This window comes from Nyctereutes procyonoides, unplaced genomic scaffold (genome assembly GCF_905146905.1).
Source record: "Nyctereutes procyonoides isolate TBG_1078 unplaced genomic scaffold, NYPRO_anot_genome, whole genome shotgun sequence".
Classification (NCBI taxonomy): domain Eukaryota; kingdom Metazoa; phylum Chordata; class Mammalia; order Carnivora; family Canidae; genus Nyctereutes; species Nyctereutes procyonoides.
Window position 1 is genome coordinate 15,655,814 of NW_026575030.1, and position 16,347 is coordinate 15,672,160.

At 51.0% G+C, this 16,347-nt stretch overlaps 1 protein-coding gene across 4 annotated transcripts in view; it reads left to right on the top strand.

Moving 5' to 3' along the window:
• Nucleotides 1-16,347, top strand: part of MYO7B (myosin VIIB) — an 89,625-nt gene that overhangs the window by 32,963 nt on the left and 40,315 nt on the right. For all 4 annotated transcript variants that reach the window (XM_055315956.1, XM_055315957.1, XM_055315958.1 and 1 more), the window contains exons 10-16: nucleotides 586-662; nucleotides 1,708-1,827; nucleotides 2,130-2,272; nucleotides 4,316-4,526; nucleotides 5,201-5,336; nucleotides 9,232-9,395; nucleotides 14,415-14,552. In XM_055315956.1, coding sequence (XP_055171931.1) covers nucleotides 586-662; nucleotides 1,708-1,827; nucleotides 2,130-2,272; nucleotides 4,316-4,526; nucleotides 5,201-5,336; nucleotides 9,232-9,395; nucleotides 14,415-14,552 — 989 coding nt within the window. The remainder of the gene's footprint in view (nucleotides 1-585; nucleotides 663-1,707; nucleotides 1,828-2,129; nucleotides 2,273-4,315; nucleotides 4,527-5,200; nucleotides 5,337-9,231; nucleotides 9,396-14,414; nucleotides 14,553-16,347) is intronic.

Genomic DNA, 16,347 nt, shown 5'->3' on the forward strand with positions numbered 1-16,347 from the left:
AGGCGTTCACCAGGCTCTGTACCTTGGCTGTAGTAGTGGCTACATGTTGTTAACTTAATCATTATTTACTATAACGCCCCTTTGGCTTCTATATACTTTTTTACCTGTAGGCTTTATTTTGTATCTGTATTTTGCACTAGGGCTGGGCATGGCTCACAATTGTGCTCTGTTAATGTCCACTTATGTGACTGAAAGAACAAGTAGCCACTTCCATGTACAGTGGAGAGCAGTGAAGGGGATCGATGGCTCATCTTCTTCCTTAGTAGACCCCACCCTGCCCACAGCAGCACCAGGAGCAGCACCAGGCTTCTCCCTCCACATGAGCCCTCACTTCTTCAAACTTTCCTTTGATGTGGGGCCATGATGTCGCTAAGCAGAGAGGGGGAGGCAGTCTGTTACATTCCTTCCCAGCTAAGGGGCTGCTCATCACCAGGGACATTGTCTCCTGGAGGTGGTGCCTCACGCCTAGGGACAATGGCCTCTAATAGGTGGATCTGTGGCTGCCTCTGGCTTGGGCCCTACTGCGGCTCCTGTCCCATCACTTCAGGCCACCTCACCACTTGGGCTTACTGCTTCTGTCCACAGCTGCAGTCTTCGAGAACCTGGATTCCTCTGACGTGATGGAGACGCCTGCCTTTCCCACCGTGCTGAAGTTACTGGAGGTAGCTGGCCACTGTGTCTACCAGCTTCCACCTCTGTGAGAGGCCCCAAGGGCCTGGGGTCACAGCCCCCAGACCCCAATTGCCATCAACCCTTCCCAGGATCCCACTCCTGCCCCCATCCCCTCTCCCAGGCTCTCAGCTCAACCTCCACACCCATCGGGGCACTGCAGTCCCTGGGGTGGGAAGCAGCATGAGCTAATCTTTAACATGAAATGATCGGTTTGGCTTTAACACACGTTTCTTCCCTTTTCTTGTGTCCCCCCTGCTCTTTGGTGGCCTTCACTCAGCATCCTCACTCTCCACCCCACCCGGTCCCTCAGCTGTCCCCACATGGCCACATGGCCCAGTGCCCTTCCCTGGACCCTTCCCTACCTCCCTTCAAGCCCTCTGCCTTCTCCATGAGTTGTGCTATTCTGGAAAGTAGATGTGCTCATACCACGAGCCCTCCAGATTATTACATGACCAAATGGAGCCTTGCCTTGCAGGAAGACAGGCAGGCACTGGGTGGAGAAATATCTCTGCCCTAGGGACATTATAACGTCCTCCACATCACACTTCAGTGATAGTTCTGGTAGGAAGTTGATAGAATCAGAAGCAAACACACAAACAAGCAAAGCAATCACATTTTGCTGGAGTGGCTTCTGTTGGGGCATAGCCAGGTGCCAGTGGCCCAGTGTCAGAGCCCTCCCCATGCACTGTTTGCTCAGGTCTTCTTATGGCACCAGCCCTTTCCCCAGCCTCTGGGAGACCAGCACAGAGCTGGTAAACCAAGCAGCCAGCATGCCCAGGACCCACCCAGCTTATACACACACCTTCCTGAATATCCTGACACCCCAGTGCTTAGACCGATGCTCGACCAGGGCCGGCCCAGGACCCTGACTCCAGCCTCCATCTGGGCCTGGCCCTGTTGGATGGCCCCACAGGCATCTCCCACCCTCAGGTGTTTGGTCACAAGAGAGAACAAGACGTGGTATGAGTAGGTCATAGCCATGGAGCCAGGCCCTGCCCCGTTAGCTGTGATGCCAGCTCCCACCGGCCTTTCCAGGTGGAGTACCAGGCACTCCGGGACTGTCTGATCAAGCATTCCATCATCATCCGAGGGGAGTTTGTCACCAGGCCCCTGAACATCACTCAGGCTGCAGACCGGAGGGATGCCTTTGTCAAGGTACAGAGCTATGGGAGAAGGGGTCCGCGTGTCTCTCTGTTGGACATGGCTCCTTCTCCTGCTGGTGGAGAGCAGGAGAGAGCAGAGATAGCAGGGCATGTCTTGACTCTGCCAGTCACCTGCCTGCTGACTGCTTCCTAGCCTCTTTGGGCTTCAGTTTCTTGCCTTTCGAGTAGGGATAATGCCCCTTGGCAGGTTCATGAGAGCCAGCGTGCATGCAGCCTTTGCCGGTGAACTAGAGATAAGGGGCAGCTTGTCTCTTATGTTTCAAAGGCCATGGGGTTTACCTCTTGTCTCCTCAGGGCATCTATGGGCACCTCTTCCTGTGGATTGTCAAGAAGATCAACACTGCAATTTTCACTCCACCTGCCCAGGACCCCAAAAATGTGCGAAGAGCCATTGGCCTCCTGGACATATTTGGCTTTGAAAATTTCCAGAACAATAGGTATGAAGATCTCAGTTCACCTGCTTTCAGAGAATGGGAGATCAGCTTAGCTCCTCTCTAATGGAGCAAGCTAGAGGGTAACCATTCTTCCCACTTCGAGGGACCCCTCATACATTCTCACAGATGCCAGAGTCGGCTCTGCAGGCCTGAATCTGTCTGCAGTGAAATGGTGTGCATACCTCCCCTGACAGCCCCTACACAGCTAGAGAGGGCCACAGAGCAACAAGTTACCCCCAAGAGTCAGGTTGAAGCCCCAGCATTTGTCACCTCTCTTGAGCCATCTGCTCTCCTAATGAACTAAAGTGAATTATTACATGAGGCTGGAGTGAAAATGGAAACCAGCAACACTGATTCAACTGCATCTTTAGATGAGCTACCATACAAGGCCACAGGGAAGAGAGGGGTATGTGTGACCATCCCTGACTTTGGAGTTTGGCAAGGGTAAGGCAAGGCAAGACACCCCTGACCCTGTGTCCCAGTGTCCCAGGACCCTAGACTGGAGGCCCAAAAGCCAAAGGCAGGAGGCAGATCAGACAAGTGATGCCTGGGGGACTGTGATGAAGGCTCGGGAGGGGGCTAGGCAGGGTGCTTAAGAGAGTCAGGCACTGGAGCCAAAAGAGGACAAATGGTGGCAGGAGGAGGACAGAGGAGGAAAATGAGGACCTCGGGACAAGCAAGCAGGAGCGCAGTGGGATTGCAGCCATCCAGCCAGCTGGGAGGGCAGGGCGAAGGCCTGCTCACTGTGCATGGGGGGATGGGCCGGTCTGACAGAACCAAGCCCCGTGCAGTGGCAGCTCTAAGGCACGAGAAATCCAAGTGGGATTCAGATCATTGGGTTCTGTCCCCAAGAGCAACAGTTGAGCAGACCAAGCACCTTGGACACCTTGGAGGTAGATGAATAGTTGGTTGCAGGGATCGGTTCATTCACACAGGACCCGTCCTTGAAGGAGCCACAAGCTGGGTTTGCTACAGGGCTGCGGTCACCTCAGTGACTACAGGTGGCCACTGAGCAATCTCCAAGCAGCATACTGGGAGTGAGGGACATGGCAGACCTGTCCCCTCACCTCTTGGGTTAATAGATGCTGAACAGCCAGTCTCAGATATGATGAGGATTTGCATGAATGGGCAACCCATCCTGAGCATGAAAGGCCTAAGTGAGAGCCAGGGTCAAACAGAACTAGCTGGGTAATGGGGGGAGGGGGGGTACAGAAAGGTGTGATGACTCAGACACAGGGAAGGAGGCCATAGTGATCCCGGCCACTCCCTGGGAGGTGCAGGAAGGCTTTGTACTGTGTCTCTGGCTGTGGGGATCTGAAAACAGCAGGAAGCCCCAGGAGGGTTGAAAGCAGGGGGACAGTGGGGCCTTCTTGCCAAAGAGCACCCCCCCAGTGGCAAGTGGAGATGGGGATGCAGGGAGAGCCAGCAGGAGGTGGCCCCATGTGAATGAGGGGATGCTGGACACAGGCCTCAGCCATGGGAGCAGAGGGCAGTACAAAGGTCAGGGTGCTGTGCTGGAGTGAGCAGGGACCAGACTCTGGCAGCTGACTGGAACTGGGGAGGAGGGAGAGAGAGGTGTCAAACATGACCTTGGTCTGTGACTTGAGCCAGCGGTGATGAGTGGAGGGATGACTTCCCACGGTGGGGTGCCCAGGAGGAAGAGCAGCAGGAGGATGGGGCGGGAGTAAGAAGTATGTCTGACTGATGCAGAGGACCCCAGCGGTTGTTACCAGGTCTCCAGAAGCTCATCTCAGCACCAAGACCTCTTGCCCCTGGGTCTGGGACTGCTACAGGACACTTGGTTCCCTAAGGATGGTCCCTTGATGACATTCTTAGTCTGTTTGCCATGGGCTGGAAAAGGTGACAGTGGCAGAGACAGAGAGAAGAGGAAGGCTGTGTGTCAGAGTGTGCACGTATATGGGGATGTGCATCCGTGGGCATACTTGTGCAGCTGGATGCAAATGGCTGGTGGCCTGCGGTTCCTGCCAACAGCCACAGGGACTAAGCTAACCTTGCTCCACCTCTGTGGCGGAATTCCCTCCGCAGCTTCGAGCAGCTCTGCATCAACTTTGCCAACGAGCACCTGCAGCAGTTCTTCGTGCAGCATGTGTTCACCATGGAGCAGGAGGAGTACCTCTCAGAGAACATCGCCTGGGACTACATCCACTACAATGACAATCGGCCCACCCTGGATCTGCTGGCCCTTAAGCCCATGAGCATCATCTCCCTCCTGGACGAGGAGAGCCACTTCCCACAGGTACACCCCAGAGCCTGCTGACCCTCGGGTGGAGACCCCCACTCATGGCTCTTTCCCTCAAGATTGGGAAACTCCCCTGGGGTGGCCCATTGGTCCCTGGCCTGCCAAAACCTCTGTCAGGCATTAGCAGACCAGCCCCAGCTTAAGCAGCCTTGTCTCCTCCGAGTCCCACACCCACTGGAAGGCTCACCAACTCCACCCTCACCCCCACTCCCCAGCAGCGTGACTGATCATTTCCTCTAAGAACTCACCCCACCCCAGGAAGGGCTTGCGAGGGCTGCAAGGATGCCAGAGATGGAAATGCCTGCCCGCTCACCCTCAAAGCACTCTGGCTGTCCTTGGGGAGGTAGACTTTCAAAGTAGTCAGTAAGGGCTCTGAGTCCAAAGAAGGGGGAAGCCAGGGTCAGGGTACCTGGATAATCGTAGGGAAGGGTGGAGCAGGGAAGCTGGCAGTGCAGGTAGGCAGACCGAGTCTCTGCTCCCAGCTCGGTCCTCACTCATTGTGACCAGTCGCCAGCCCTGGGAAGCAGTTTCCCATCTGTAGAAGGGTCCTCACTCTCAGCCCAGTTGCTTTGCCCCCGTGAGGGAGCCCCTGAGCCCTGTGGATGTGCCAGCTGAGCTCCCCATGGCTGGATTCTGGGACGTCAGCCCCTAGGGTGTCTGTGTTCTTCCAGGGGACAGATACCACCATGCTGCAGAAACTGAACAGTGTCCATGCCAACAATAAGGCCTATCTACAGCCCAGGAACATCCATGATGCCAGGTTTGGCATCGCCCACTTTGCAGGCGAGGTGTACTACCAGACAGAAGGTAGGTGCAGCTCTTCTCTACTTCCCCTTCCTTCCAAATCTGGATCATTCTAGGAAGGCCATGGGAAGAAGGCTGAGAGGACAAGGTTATTTTGCAACATGAGCAATGGGACAAAGGGAATGGAATGGACCATGCACAGTTTTGTTTTTTAGCAATAGCTCTATTTAGACATAATTCACACATATATAATTCACCCATCTTAACTGTACATCTCAATGGTCTTTAGTATATTCACAAAGTTGTGTAACCATTGCCATGAGTCTGGAACATTTTCATCAATACAAAATGAAACCTTCCATTAACCATCAATCTACATCCCCCCGCCCCCAATACTGGGCAACTGTTCATTTCTGTCCCTATGGATTTACTTATTCTGGACGTTTCATACAAATGGAACCATCCAATGTGTGGTCTTTGTGACTGGCTTCTTTCACTGAACATAATGTTTTTAAGGTTTGTCCATATCCTAGCACATATCAGGACTTCGTTTCTTTATATTGCAGTATGATCACATTCCACTGTGTGAATATAGCACATCTCATTTGTCACTTCATCAATTGAGGGACATTTGGGCTGTTTCCACCTTTGGCTTTTATCAATAATGCTGCCATGAACACTCACATGCAAGTTTTTATGTAGACAAATGTTTTCACTTCTCTGGTATGTACTGGGTCTTATGGTAATTCTACGTTTAGCTTTTTGAGTAACCACCCAACTGTTTTCCAAAATGACTGCACCATTTCACATTCCCACCAACTATGTATGAAGGCTCCTATTTTTCCACATCCTCACCAACACTTGCTATGTGTGTCTTTTTTCTTTTAGCCATTCCAGTGGGTTTGAAGTGGTATCTCAATGTAAAATTGGTTTGGGTTCCCCTGATGCCTAATGATGTTGAGCATCTTTTCATGTACTTATTGGTTATTTGTTTATCATCTTTGGAGATATTTCTATCAAACCCTTTGCCCATGTTTTAATTAGTTGTCTTTTTATTGAGTTGTAAGAGTTCTTTATATAATCTGGATAAGTACCTTATCAGATATATAATCTGCAAATATTTTCTTCTGCTGTCTGGATCATCTTTTCACTTCTTTTTTTTTTAATTTATTTTTTATTGGTGTTATCTTTTCACTTCTTGATAGTGTCTTTTGAAGCACAAAAGTTTTTCATTTTGATACAATCTAATTATCTATTTTTTCCTTTGTTGCTCATGCTTTTGGAGTCATGACTAAGAAACCATTGTCTGACCCAAGATTTACTTACCTCTGTGTTTTCTCCCAGGAGTTTTTTAGTTTTACCTTTTACACTTAGGTCTTTGATTCATTTTGCGTTCATTTTTATATATATACTGAGATATGGTGAGTCATGGTTTTGACTGGAGGAATAAAGGCCTGAGGGTCTTTATTTATCAATAGGGTCTTTATTTATCAATAGGGTCAACCTATTGATGTGTTTAGAAAAATGAGAAAGGTGGTCAGGATGCAGCTGTGGTGAGGATAGTGGGTCAGGCAGCCACAGCAGCACTCTCTGTAGCTCATATGGAGAAACAAGGAGGAGCTCTGGCCTGTTTAACCAGAAACTCAAAGTCAGGGATGATCCATACATACTTTTCAGTTGGAGAGACCGGGCAGTAGGAAGGGCTGACATTTTTGCATGGAAGAAGTGAGGTATAGGGAGGTCAGGGGATTATTTCTGCTGTAGAATGAAATATGACTCCTTCACAGTCCCCACCTGACCCTGGCTCTGGGGCTCTTCGGAAAGGGAGAGACCAGAGCCAGTGTGACCTGCAGGGTCCCAGAATACAGAGAAGACACTGAGTCGATCTCAACCTCCATAGACAATTCAAGGCCAAGTTTTATTATTTGAAGTGATGTGAAACTTTGTTGCATATACTAAGATTAAGACAGCTTCTTTGTAGACTTTCTGAATGGAAAATTCTATTAATGTTCACTAAAGCTGAGGCTGCTAGTTTTTCTTTGGGTGCCATCTGTGCTGCTGAGCCCCACCTACTATACCCACTGTGGGGTTGAGCCTGGGGTGTTTCAATGCACCCCTTGAGAAAACCCCGGGTTGCAGAGGCTCTGCCAAAGCCTGGGGAGACACAGAGTGCCACCAAGTGTCTGCCCACTCTCTGCTGCAGAGGACAGCCTCCCCAGCACGTAGCTGGGAGAAGGGTATTTGTGTACAGTGCTTGCTGGCTCTTGTCTTGTGTACAGTGCTTGCTGGCCTCATGGTGCCTCCCAAGCATCTGGTGCAGTGTCTTCCCCTCACAGGCACTGGGGGCAGATGTGAGGGAAGTTGTCTTCCTACCCCTCTGACTCAATCTCCCTAACCCATACCAGGCTGTGCAGGTATGCACAGAGTGTCCCACTAAAAGGTGGGTGACTGAAAGGGGCAGAGTGGGAGAGGAAATTCAGGGTCGTGTCCTTGCGGGGCATCCCTACAAGTCCCAGAACTGTAGCCCTCACCAGCCTGGCTTTGAGACACAGCTCTTCTTCATCACCTTCTTGGTGATTCTGTGTCCCACCTTAGGGCAAGCCCATTCTTACCCATGCCCGGAGCCATGCCTGTGTTAGCAGCTGGCTAGGGCTGCCATAGCAAAGCTCTGCAGGTGGGAAAAGAGATTCATCTTCTCATGGTTCTGGAGGCCAGGAGTCCAAGATTAAAGCATTAGTCTTTCCGATGTCTCTGGCATCTTCAGTGTTTCTATAAATCTGTGTCCACATCTGTAGAACACCAGTCACACTGGGTTACAGCCACCCAAATAGCTTCATTTTAACTTCATCACTTCTGGGGGATCCCTGGGTGATGCAGCGGTTTAGCGCCTGCCTTTGGCCCAGGGCACGGTCCTGGGGACCCGGGATCGAGTCCCATGTCGGGCTCCCGGTGCATGGAGCCTGCCTCTCCCTCTGCCTGTGTCTCTGCCTCTCTCTCTCTCTGTGTGTGTGACTATCATAAAAAAAAAATTAACTTCATCACCTCTGTAAAGGCCCATCTCCGCATTTAGTCATATTCTGAGGTACTAGGAGTTAGAACTTCAAAGTATGGATTTTGGGGGGATGCAACTCAGCCCCTAGCACTGCCTCTCCTCAATTTCTGGATTCTCAGTCTTCAGGTTGGAGGGTCTCCTGGCAGAGGGAATGTCCTCAGACTGACCCTGAACTGAGCAGTAGAGCCCATGAGAAAGGCCACATGGAAGCCAGGGGAGCCCCAAGGAGGGCCCTGGGAAGCCTCCTGGATTATTAGACAATGCTCGGGCTGGTCTCAAAGAATGAGCAGGAGCTGGCCTGGATGGATAAGCAGCAAAGAGTGTCCGGGAGTAGCTGGTGAGGGTTGGAGGTATAGCAGAGCTGGGGCCTCTGGGGGTGACTTGGCGCCAGTGGAGTGCAAGGCCACAGTGGCTCAGGAGATGAGGAAGGGTGAGAGGAGGAAGCCGTGCTCTGATGGCAAGAGAACAGAAGAAGGGTTCAGGCAGGGTGACATGGCAATGTGCTGTTTCAGGACGTCCCGGGTGTCCCGGGGGCCGTGAGCCAGGAAGGGTGGGACAGGAGCAGAGAGGTGGGCTGTGATCAAAGGAATGATTTGGGCAAAAGGAATGGCAGTGGCTTAGACAGGGGGTTGTGGTGGAAATGGTGGGTGCTGGGAGGGTGGCATTGGAGGGTTCAGATGTGAGTGTGATACATTGGTGTTGGGCAGAGATGGACACAGGCGGGGGTGCAGGGAACTCCGCTGGCTGCACAGGGAGGTCGAGGGAGGGGTGGAGAGGGCAGCTTCTGTGGGGGTTCCTCTGGGCATCCCAGAGAGACCAGTCCCCACCCCGTTGCCCTCTCCTTCCCCTGGGGGTCAGAAGTGATGGCTGAACTGAGCTGGCGGGTGGGCTCTGCTTCCCCCACAGGCTTCCTGGAGAAGAATCGAGACATGCTGAGCACAGATATCCTCACTCTGGTCTACTCCTCCAAAAACAAGTTCCTGAAGGAGATATTCAAGCTGGAGTCAGCAGGGACCAAGCTGGGCCAAAGCACCATCATCCGGGCTAGGGCAGGGAGCCAGCTCTTCAAGGTGGGCTCCCGTGGGTGGCCCTGCCAGTGCCTCCTGGGTCTCTTGGCCCTCAAGGCCACGAAGGCCAGACAAGCATGCACAGGGTCTCCATTGTTCAGTCAGGGCCCAGAAGTGAGTGTAAAACAGGAGTGAGGTGTTGCTGCTGCTGCTGCATGGACAGCAGTAAGGTGACAGGTGCACCTGGATGTGCCTGCTTCTGAGTGTGTGGTGGTCTAGTGGAGGCACATCTGCTCTTGTTAATATTATGTTTCTGTATTGGTCTCTGTGTATATATTGTATGTGTATGGTATGTGTATTGTGTGGTGTGTGCATGGTGTGTGTGTTTTGTATGGTGTTTGTGGGGAGTAGGTGTGGTGTGAGTGGTATGTGTGGTATGTGTGGTGTGTGGTGTGTGTGGTGTGTGTATGGGTATGTATGTGTATGTGGTATGGGATATGTGTGGTATGTGTGTATGGGGGTGTGTTATAGTGTGGGTGGTATGTATATGTGTGATGTGGGATGTGTGGGGGGGGTGTAGTATATGTGGGATGTGTGTGTGGGATAGTATGTGTGCTGTGTGTATGCATGTGCTATGACATATGTGATGTGTGTAAGTGGTATGGGGTGTGTGTGCATGTGATAATGGTGTATGTATGGTGTGTATGTGTGTTATGGGGTGTGTGGCATGTACCAGAGAGTGTACTATGGTATGTATGGTATATGTGTGTGATGTATGTGTGTGGTGTGTGCATGGTATGGTATGTGTCTTATGTCGTGTGTGTGTGTGTGTGTGTGTGTGTGTGGTACAGCAGCAGTGGCACTAAGGGCCACTGACCAGGAAGGTGGACAGCAGAGAGCCCCCAGTGCTCCTCAAGGCAGCGTAGGATTTCCTGGTGGGATGAGGGTGTGCCCACCCACTCTGGCACACCTCCACCCCTTAAGAGTGACTGTTCCAGAAAAGCCCTGCAAATTATCTAATTATCTCCCTCCCACCCTGGGCAGGGAGCTGGGGGCTGCTGAGTGCCTATGGAACTTGGGGTATAAGAACTTGGGCTGTAGGCAGGAGAAACTGTGCCCCCTGTGCCCCACTGGCCACGCTGAGGTGCCCTTCACCTTTCCTCATGCCCCGCCTGACCTCTGCAGGAGGCCTCTCCTGTAACGTCAAGGCCCAGGGCCCACCGCATGCAAGGCCATGCACAGAGCAGGCCCTGAGAGGCAACCAAGGAGCCATGAGGCTGTGCGGGAATTGCCCAGGTCTGGAACCAGGTGGAGTCAGGCTGGACCCCCTGCATCACTGAGCCAGGCTAAACTCTCTACAGCTGAGGCCAGGGTACAGGCTCGTTCTGGCTCTGTGGGACCCCAAGAGCATGTCCTGGGGATTTCAGGGAGCAGGACGACGGTGAGGGAAATGATGGTGAGGGAAATGCACGTGATTTTACAAACCAAGGCAACAGGAAAATGCAGCCCATTGTTACTATAAGGTGCAGTGATGGCATCCTCTTCTCAGAAGTGTTAACACATGTACTGCCAACTGATGGAATTTGGCAGTACGTACCTTTGCTTGGTGCATTTAACCTGGGAAGTGTTTGATCAAGGAGCATCACCTAAGATCATCATTGCACAAAACACACACTGTGCTGCCTAGGGGCTTATGCTTGTTTCCACTTCCATCCATAATTTTGAGACATTTTTTTAAAAACTATATACATATACTACAATGCATACAATGTGCACTGTAAAACATTTTTTAAAAACATACAAAACCGGGCAAGATGGCGGAAGAGCAGGGTCCCCAAGTCACCTGTCCCCACCAAGTTACCTAGATAACCTTCAAACCATCCTGAAAATCTACGAATTCGGCCTGAGATGTAAAGAGAGACCAGCTGGAATGCTACAGTGAGAAGAGTTCACGCTTCTATCAAGGTAGGAAGACGGGGAAAAAGAAATAAAGGAACAAAAGGCCTCCGAGGGGGAGGGGCCCCGCGAGGAGCCGGGCTGAGGCCGGGGCGAGTGTCCCCAGGACAGGAGAGCCCCGTCCCGGAGGAGCAGGAGCTGCACCAACCTTCCCGGGCGGGCGGAAAGGGGCTCGCAGGGAGGTGGAGCAGGACCCAGGAGGGCGGGGATGCCCTCGGGCTCCCGGGGACACTAACAGGCACCTGAGCGCAGGAGAGTGCGCCGAGCTCCCTAAGGGCTGCAGCGCGCACGGAGGGACCGACCGGAGCAGCTCGGAGGGGCTCGGGAGCGGCTCCAGGGAGGGAGCTGCGGGGCGGGAGCGCGAATCCAACAGCGCAGGCCCCGGAGCACAGGGCGCCGGGACACACAGCCCAGGATCCGGCCTCCCCCTGGGACAGGCAGAGGCCGGGAGGGCCCAGGACAGCAAGGACGCTCCTGCCCCGAGCTGAGCACATCAGCGGCCCCGCCCCGGAGCCTCCAGGCCCTGCGGACGGAGAGCCGAGAGCCCCGAGCCCCGTAGTTCCTGCGGAGGCTGAATCCAGGCTTCCAGAGTTGCCATAGCAACTGCTGCTGTTCCTCCCTGGGGTAAACAACCCCCGCTGAGCCCTGCAGCAGGCAGGGGCAGAGCAGCTCCCCCAAGTGCTAACACCTGAAAATCAGCACAGCAGGCCCCTCCCCCAGAAGACCAGCTGGACGGACCAGTGATACTCCCCCGTGTTCCAATACAACTTGTTTTTGGCCACTCTGCACTGAGCAAAATGACTAGAAGGAAAACCTCACTTCAAAAGAAAGAATCAGAAACAGCCCTCTTTCCCACAGAGTTACAAAATCTGGATTACACTTCAATGTCAGAAAGCCAATTCAGAAGCACCATTATACAGCTACTGGTGGCTCTAGAAAAAAGCATTAAGGCCTCACGAGACTTCATGACTGCAGAATTTAGATCCAATCAGGCAGAAATTAAAAATCAATTGAATGAGATGCAATCCAAACTAGAAGTCCTAACGACGAGGGTTAACGTGGTGGAAGAACGAGTGAGTGACATAGAAGACAAGTTGATGGCAAAGAGGGAAACTGAGGAAAAAAGAGACAGACAATTAAGGGACCATGAAGACAGATTAAGGCAAATAAATGACAGTCTGAGGAAGAAAAACCTACGTTTAATTGGGGTTCCCGAGGGCGCCGAAAGGGACAGAGGGCCAGAATATGTATTTGAACAAATCCTAGCTGAAAACTTTCCCAATCTGGGAAGGGAAACAGGCATTCAGATCCAGGAAATAGAGAGATCCCCCCCTAAAATCAATAAAAACCGTTCAACACCTCGACATCTAATAGTGAAGCTTGCAAATTCCAAAGATAAAGAGAAGATCCTTAAAGCAGCAAGAGACAAGAAGTTCCTGACTTTCATGGGGAGGAATATTAGGGTAACAGCAGACCTCTCCACAGAGACCTGGCAGGCCAGAAAGGGCTGGCAGGATATATTCAGGGTCCTAAATGAGAAGAATATGCAACCAAGAATACTTTATCCAGCAAGGCTTTCATTCAAAATGGAAGGAGAGATAAAGAGCTTCCAAGACAGGCAGGAACTGAAAGAATATGTGACCTCCAAACCAGCTCTGCAAGAAATTTTAAGGGGGACTCTTAAAACTCCCCTTTAAGAAGAAGTTCAAGTAACTCTGAACGTGAACGGGCTTAATGACCCCATCAAAAGGCGCAGAGTTTCAGACTGGATAAAAAAACAGGACCCATCTATTTGCTGTCTACAAGAGACTCATTTTAGACAGAAGGACACCTACAACCTGAAAATAAAAGGTTGGAGAACCATTTACCATTCAAATGGTTCTCAAAATATACCCTAAAAACTACAGAACACTTCTGAAAGAAATTGAGGAAGACACAAAGAGATGGAAAAATATTCCATGCTCATGGATTGGCAGAATTAATATTGTGAAAATGTCAATGTTACCCAGGGCAATTTACACGTATAATGCAATCCCTATCAAAATACCATGGACTTTCTTCAGAGAGTTGGAACAAATTATTTTAAGATTTGTGTGGAATCAGGAAAGATCCCAAACAGCCAGGGGAATTTTAAAAAAAGAAAACCATATCTGGGGGCATCACAATGCCAGATTTCAGGTTGTACTACAAAGCTGTGTTCATCAAGACAGTGTGGTACTGGCACAAAAACAGACATATAGATCAATGGAACAGAACAGAGAACCCAGAAGTGGACCCTGAACTTTATGCTCAACTAATATACAATAAAGGAGGAAAGACGATCCACTAGAAGAAAGGCAGTCTCTTCAATAAATGGTGCTGGGAAGATTGGACATCCACATGCAGAAGAATGAAACTGGACCACTCTCACGCACCATACACAAAGATAAACTCAAAATGGATGAAAGATCTAAATGTGAGACAAGATTCCATCAAAATCCCAGAGAAGAACTCAGGCAACACCCTTTTTGAACTTGGCCACAGTAACCGGAGAAGGACAAACAGTGTATGTTCTCATTCATTTGGGGAATATGAATAATAGCGAAAGGGAATATAAGGGAAGGGAGAAGAAATGTGTGAGAAATATCAGAAAGGGAGACAGAACATAAAGACTTCTAACTCTGGGAAATGAACTAGGGGTGGTGGAGGGGGAGGAGGGTGGGGGGTGGGGGTGAATGGGTGACGGGCACTGAGGGGTACACTTGACGGGATGAGCACTGGGTGTTATTCTGTATGTTGGTAAATTGAACACCAATAAAAATTAATTTATAAAAAAAAAAAAAAAAACATACAAAACCAATACAAAAACTAAAAACATAGAAGGGTAGAGGCAAAAAGTGAATGTGTCTCACATTCTTTCTCACTCTGGTGTATCATCTTGTACACCCCTCTTGGGAGACCCCACCTCTAGACAGGACACCTTGTCCCATCTTACTCACCAGAACCTATGGTGGGCCAGTGAGTGAGGGGCTGAATGAGTGCAGCCCTGCCTCTCAGTGGGACCGTGGCAGAAACCCTCATCTGGGTCAGCTGTGCCCCAGGCTGAGCTCCCCAGCCCCCCACTTATGCCTCTGCTTCTGCCTGCAGTCTGCAGACTCCAGCAAGCAGCCCTCCACATTGGCAGGCCAGTTCAAGAAGTCCCTGGACCAGCTGATGAAAATCCTGACCAGCTGCCAGCCCTACTTTATCCGCTGCATCAAACCCAATGAGTACAAGAAGCCACTGGTAATGAGGGGAGGCTGGGCGCATGCATGGAGAGGGAGGGGGCATCTACTAGATGATTCTCATGGCATCTAGGGTCACACTACTCCCTTCTGCAGGGTCTGGTCAGCATTAGGGCTATCTACCCCCAGATGGGAACACTGAAGTAAGGTGACCAGTCTAGGCCATTCAAAGGTCAGTGACTGGCAGGGCTTTGTATAACCCAGACCTCTGTTGTCTCAGGCCTGTCTCAGGCTGTATGCCCTTGGCCAGGTGCTTTGCTTCTTTGAGCTGATTTTCTCTTCTGTAAAGTAAGAATCGTGCCTGCCTGTGGGGGCAGCAAGGACTGTACATGATGTTTTTGGCAAATTTGCATGTGTAAACCCCACTCAATAAGGGGTAACAACCAGTACTAGGATGGAAGAGGCCGGCTAGCTGCTGGTCACCAAGACCTGAGGCCAAGCGCTCTTTGAAGGGTGGCTTTTATCCGCCTATGCGTGGGGTGGGGTGGGAGCCTGCTGTCCGCCCGGGAGTCCCGGATCTGTGGGCTTGGGAATCCCACCCAGAGGCTGAAATACAGGATCCCCAAAACTGGAAGATGCCATATAAAAGGAGATAAAATGACAAAAAAATTTTAAAGGGGAAAAATTAATATTACATGAAATGGATTATACTTTTTGAATAATATAATATACTTTTGAATACTTTTTGAATAATATAATTTTATTATATTATATTATATATAATTTTATTCAAATTATATGAAATTGGGTCTGGCCCAGGAAATCCTGAACGTATCTTCCTTAGAGGCACAACACCTCTTAGAGAATAACTGTGCTTCCAGAGGCCCTCTGGCCACCTTCCCACCCCAACTTGCAGAGCTGGTACAGGTGGGCAGGGCCTGAGGCTGAAGTTCCTGTTTGTCTAGCACCCCTGGCTGGCACATTTCTCAGAGACAGTGGGTGTCCCGTGGTGGTTGAGAGGCAGGCTGAGGGTCAGGCAGGCTCAGGGTTAAACATGGCTCAGCCACTCAGGAGTGTGGTCCTGAGCCTCAGCCATCTCTCTTTAAACTGGACCTAAGTATCCCATCATGCAGGGCTGTTGGAAAGATGAAATGAAAAACACTGAGCCCACAGGAAATGCTCAATAAATGGAAGCCAATTAGTTGCCCAGACTAACTGCCTGGGAGCCGTGGACCCCATCAGCAGTTGGCTCTGTGGCCTTCAGTGCTTCCGTGTGGGTAACTGCCTGCTGGTGAGCTTGCCAGATTCGAGGGTGTGCCCCTAGTCCCCTGGCTCGGAGGTTGAAGGGAGGTTGTCCAGAAGCTAAGCAGTATAGACCGAGGCCATGGTGGGGACCCCATATCCCTGGGCAAAGCATCAGGCCTGTATTCCTATCTGTCGGCCCTGCTGTCCCTGGATGGGAGGTGGGGGGCAGAAAGAGTAAGTTGGCTAGAATATTTTCTGACACTGGGTATGAAACGTATTTCTTTTTTTTTTTTTAATTTTTATTATTTATGATAGTCACAGAGAGAGAAAGAGAGAGGCAGAGACACAGGCAGAGGGAGAAGCAGGCTCCATGCACCGGGAGCCCAACGTGGGATTCGATCCCGGGTCTCCAGGATCGCGCCCTGGGCCAAAGGCAGGCGCCAAACCGCTGCGCCACCCAGGGATCCCATGAAACGTATTTCTTTGTGGGAGGCAGAATGGTCTGGAAGCGCTGCAGGGGCGCCCAGCCCAACACAGGCAAGGCCAAGAGGAAATATTTCAGCATGACACATGCAAATAACTTTTCTATCCGTTTTATATAACTTTGCATA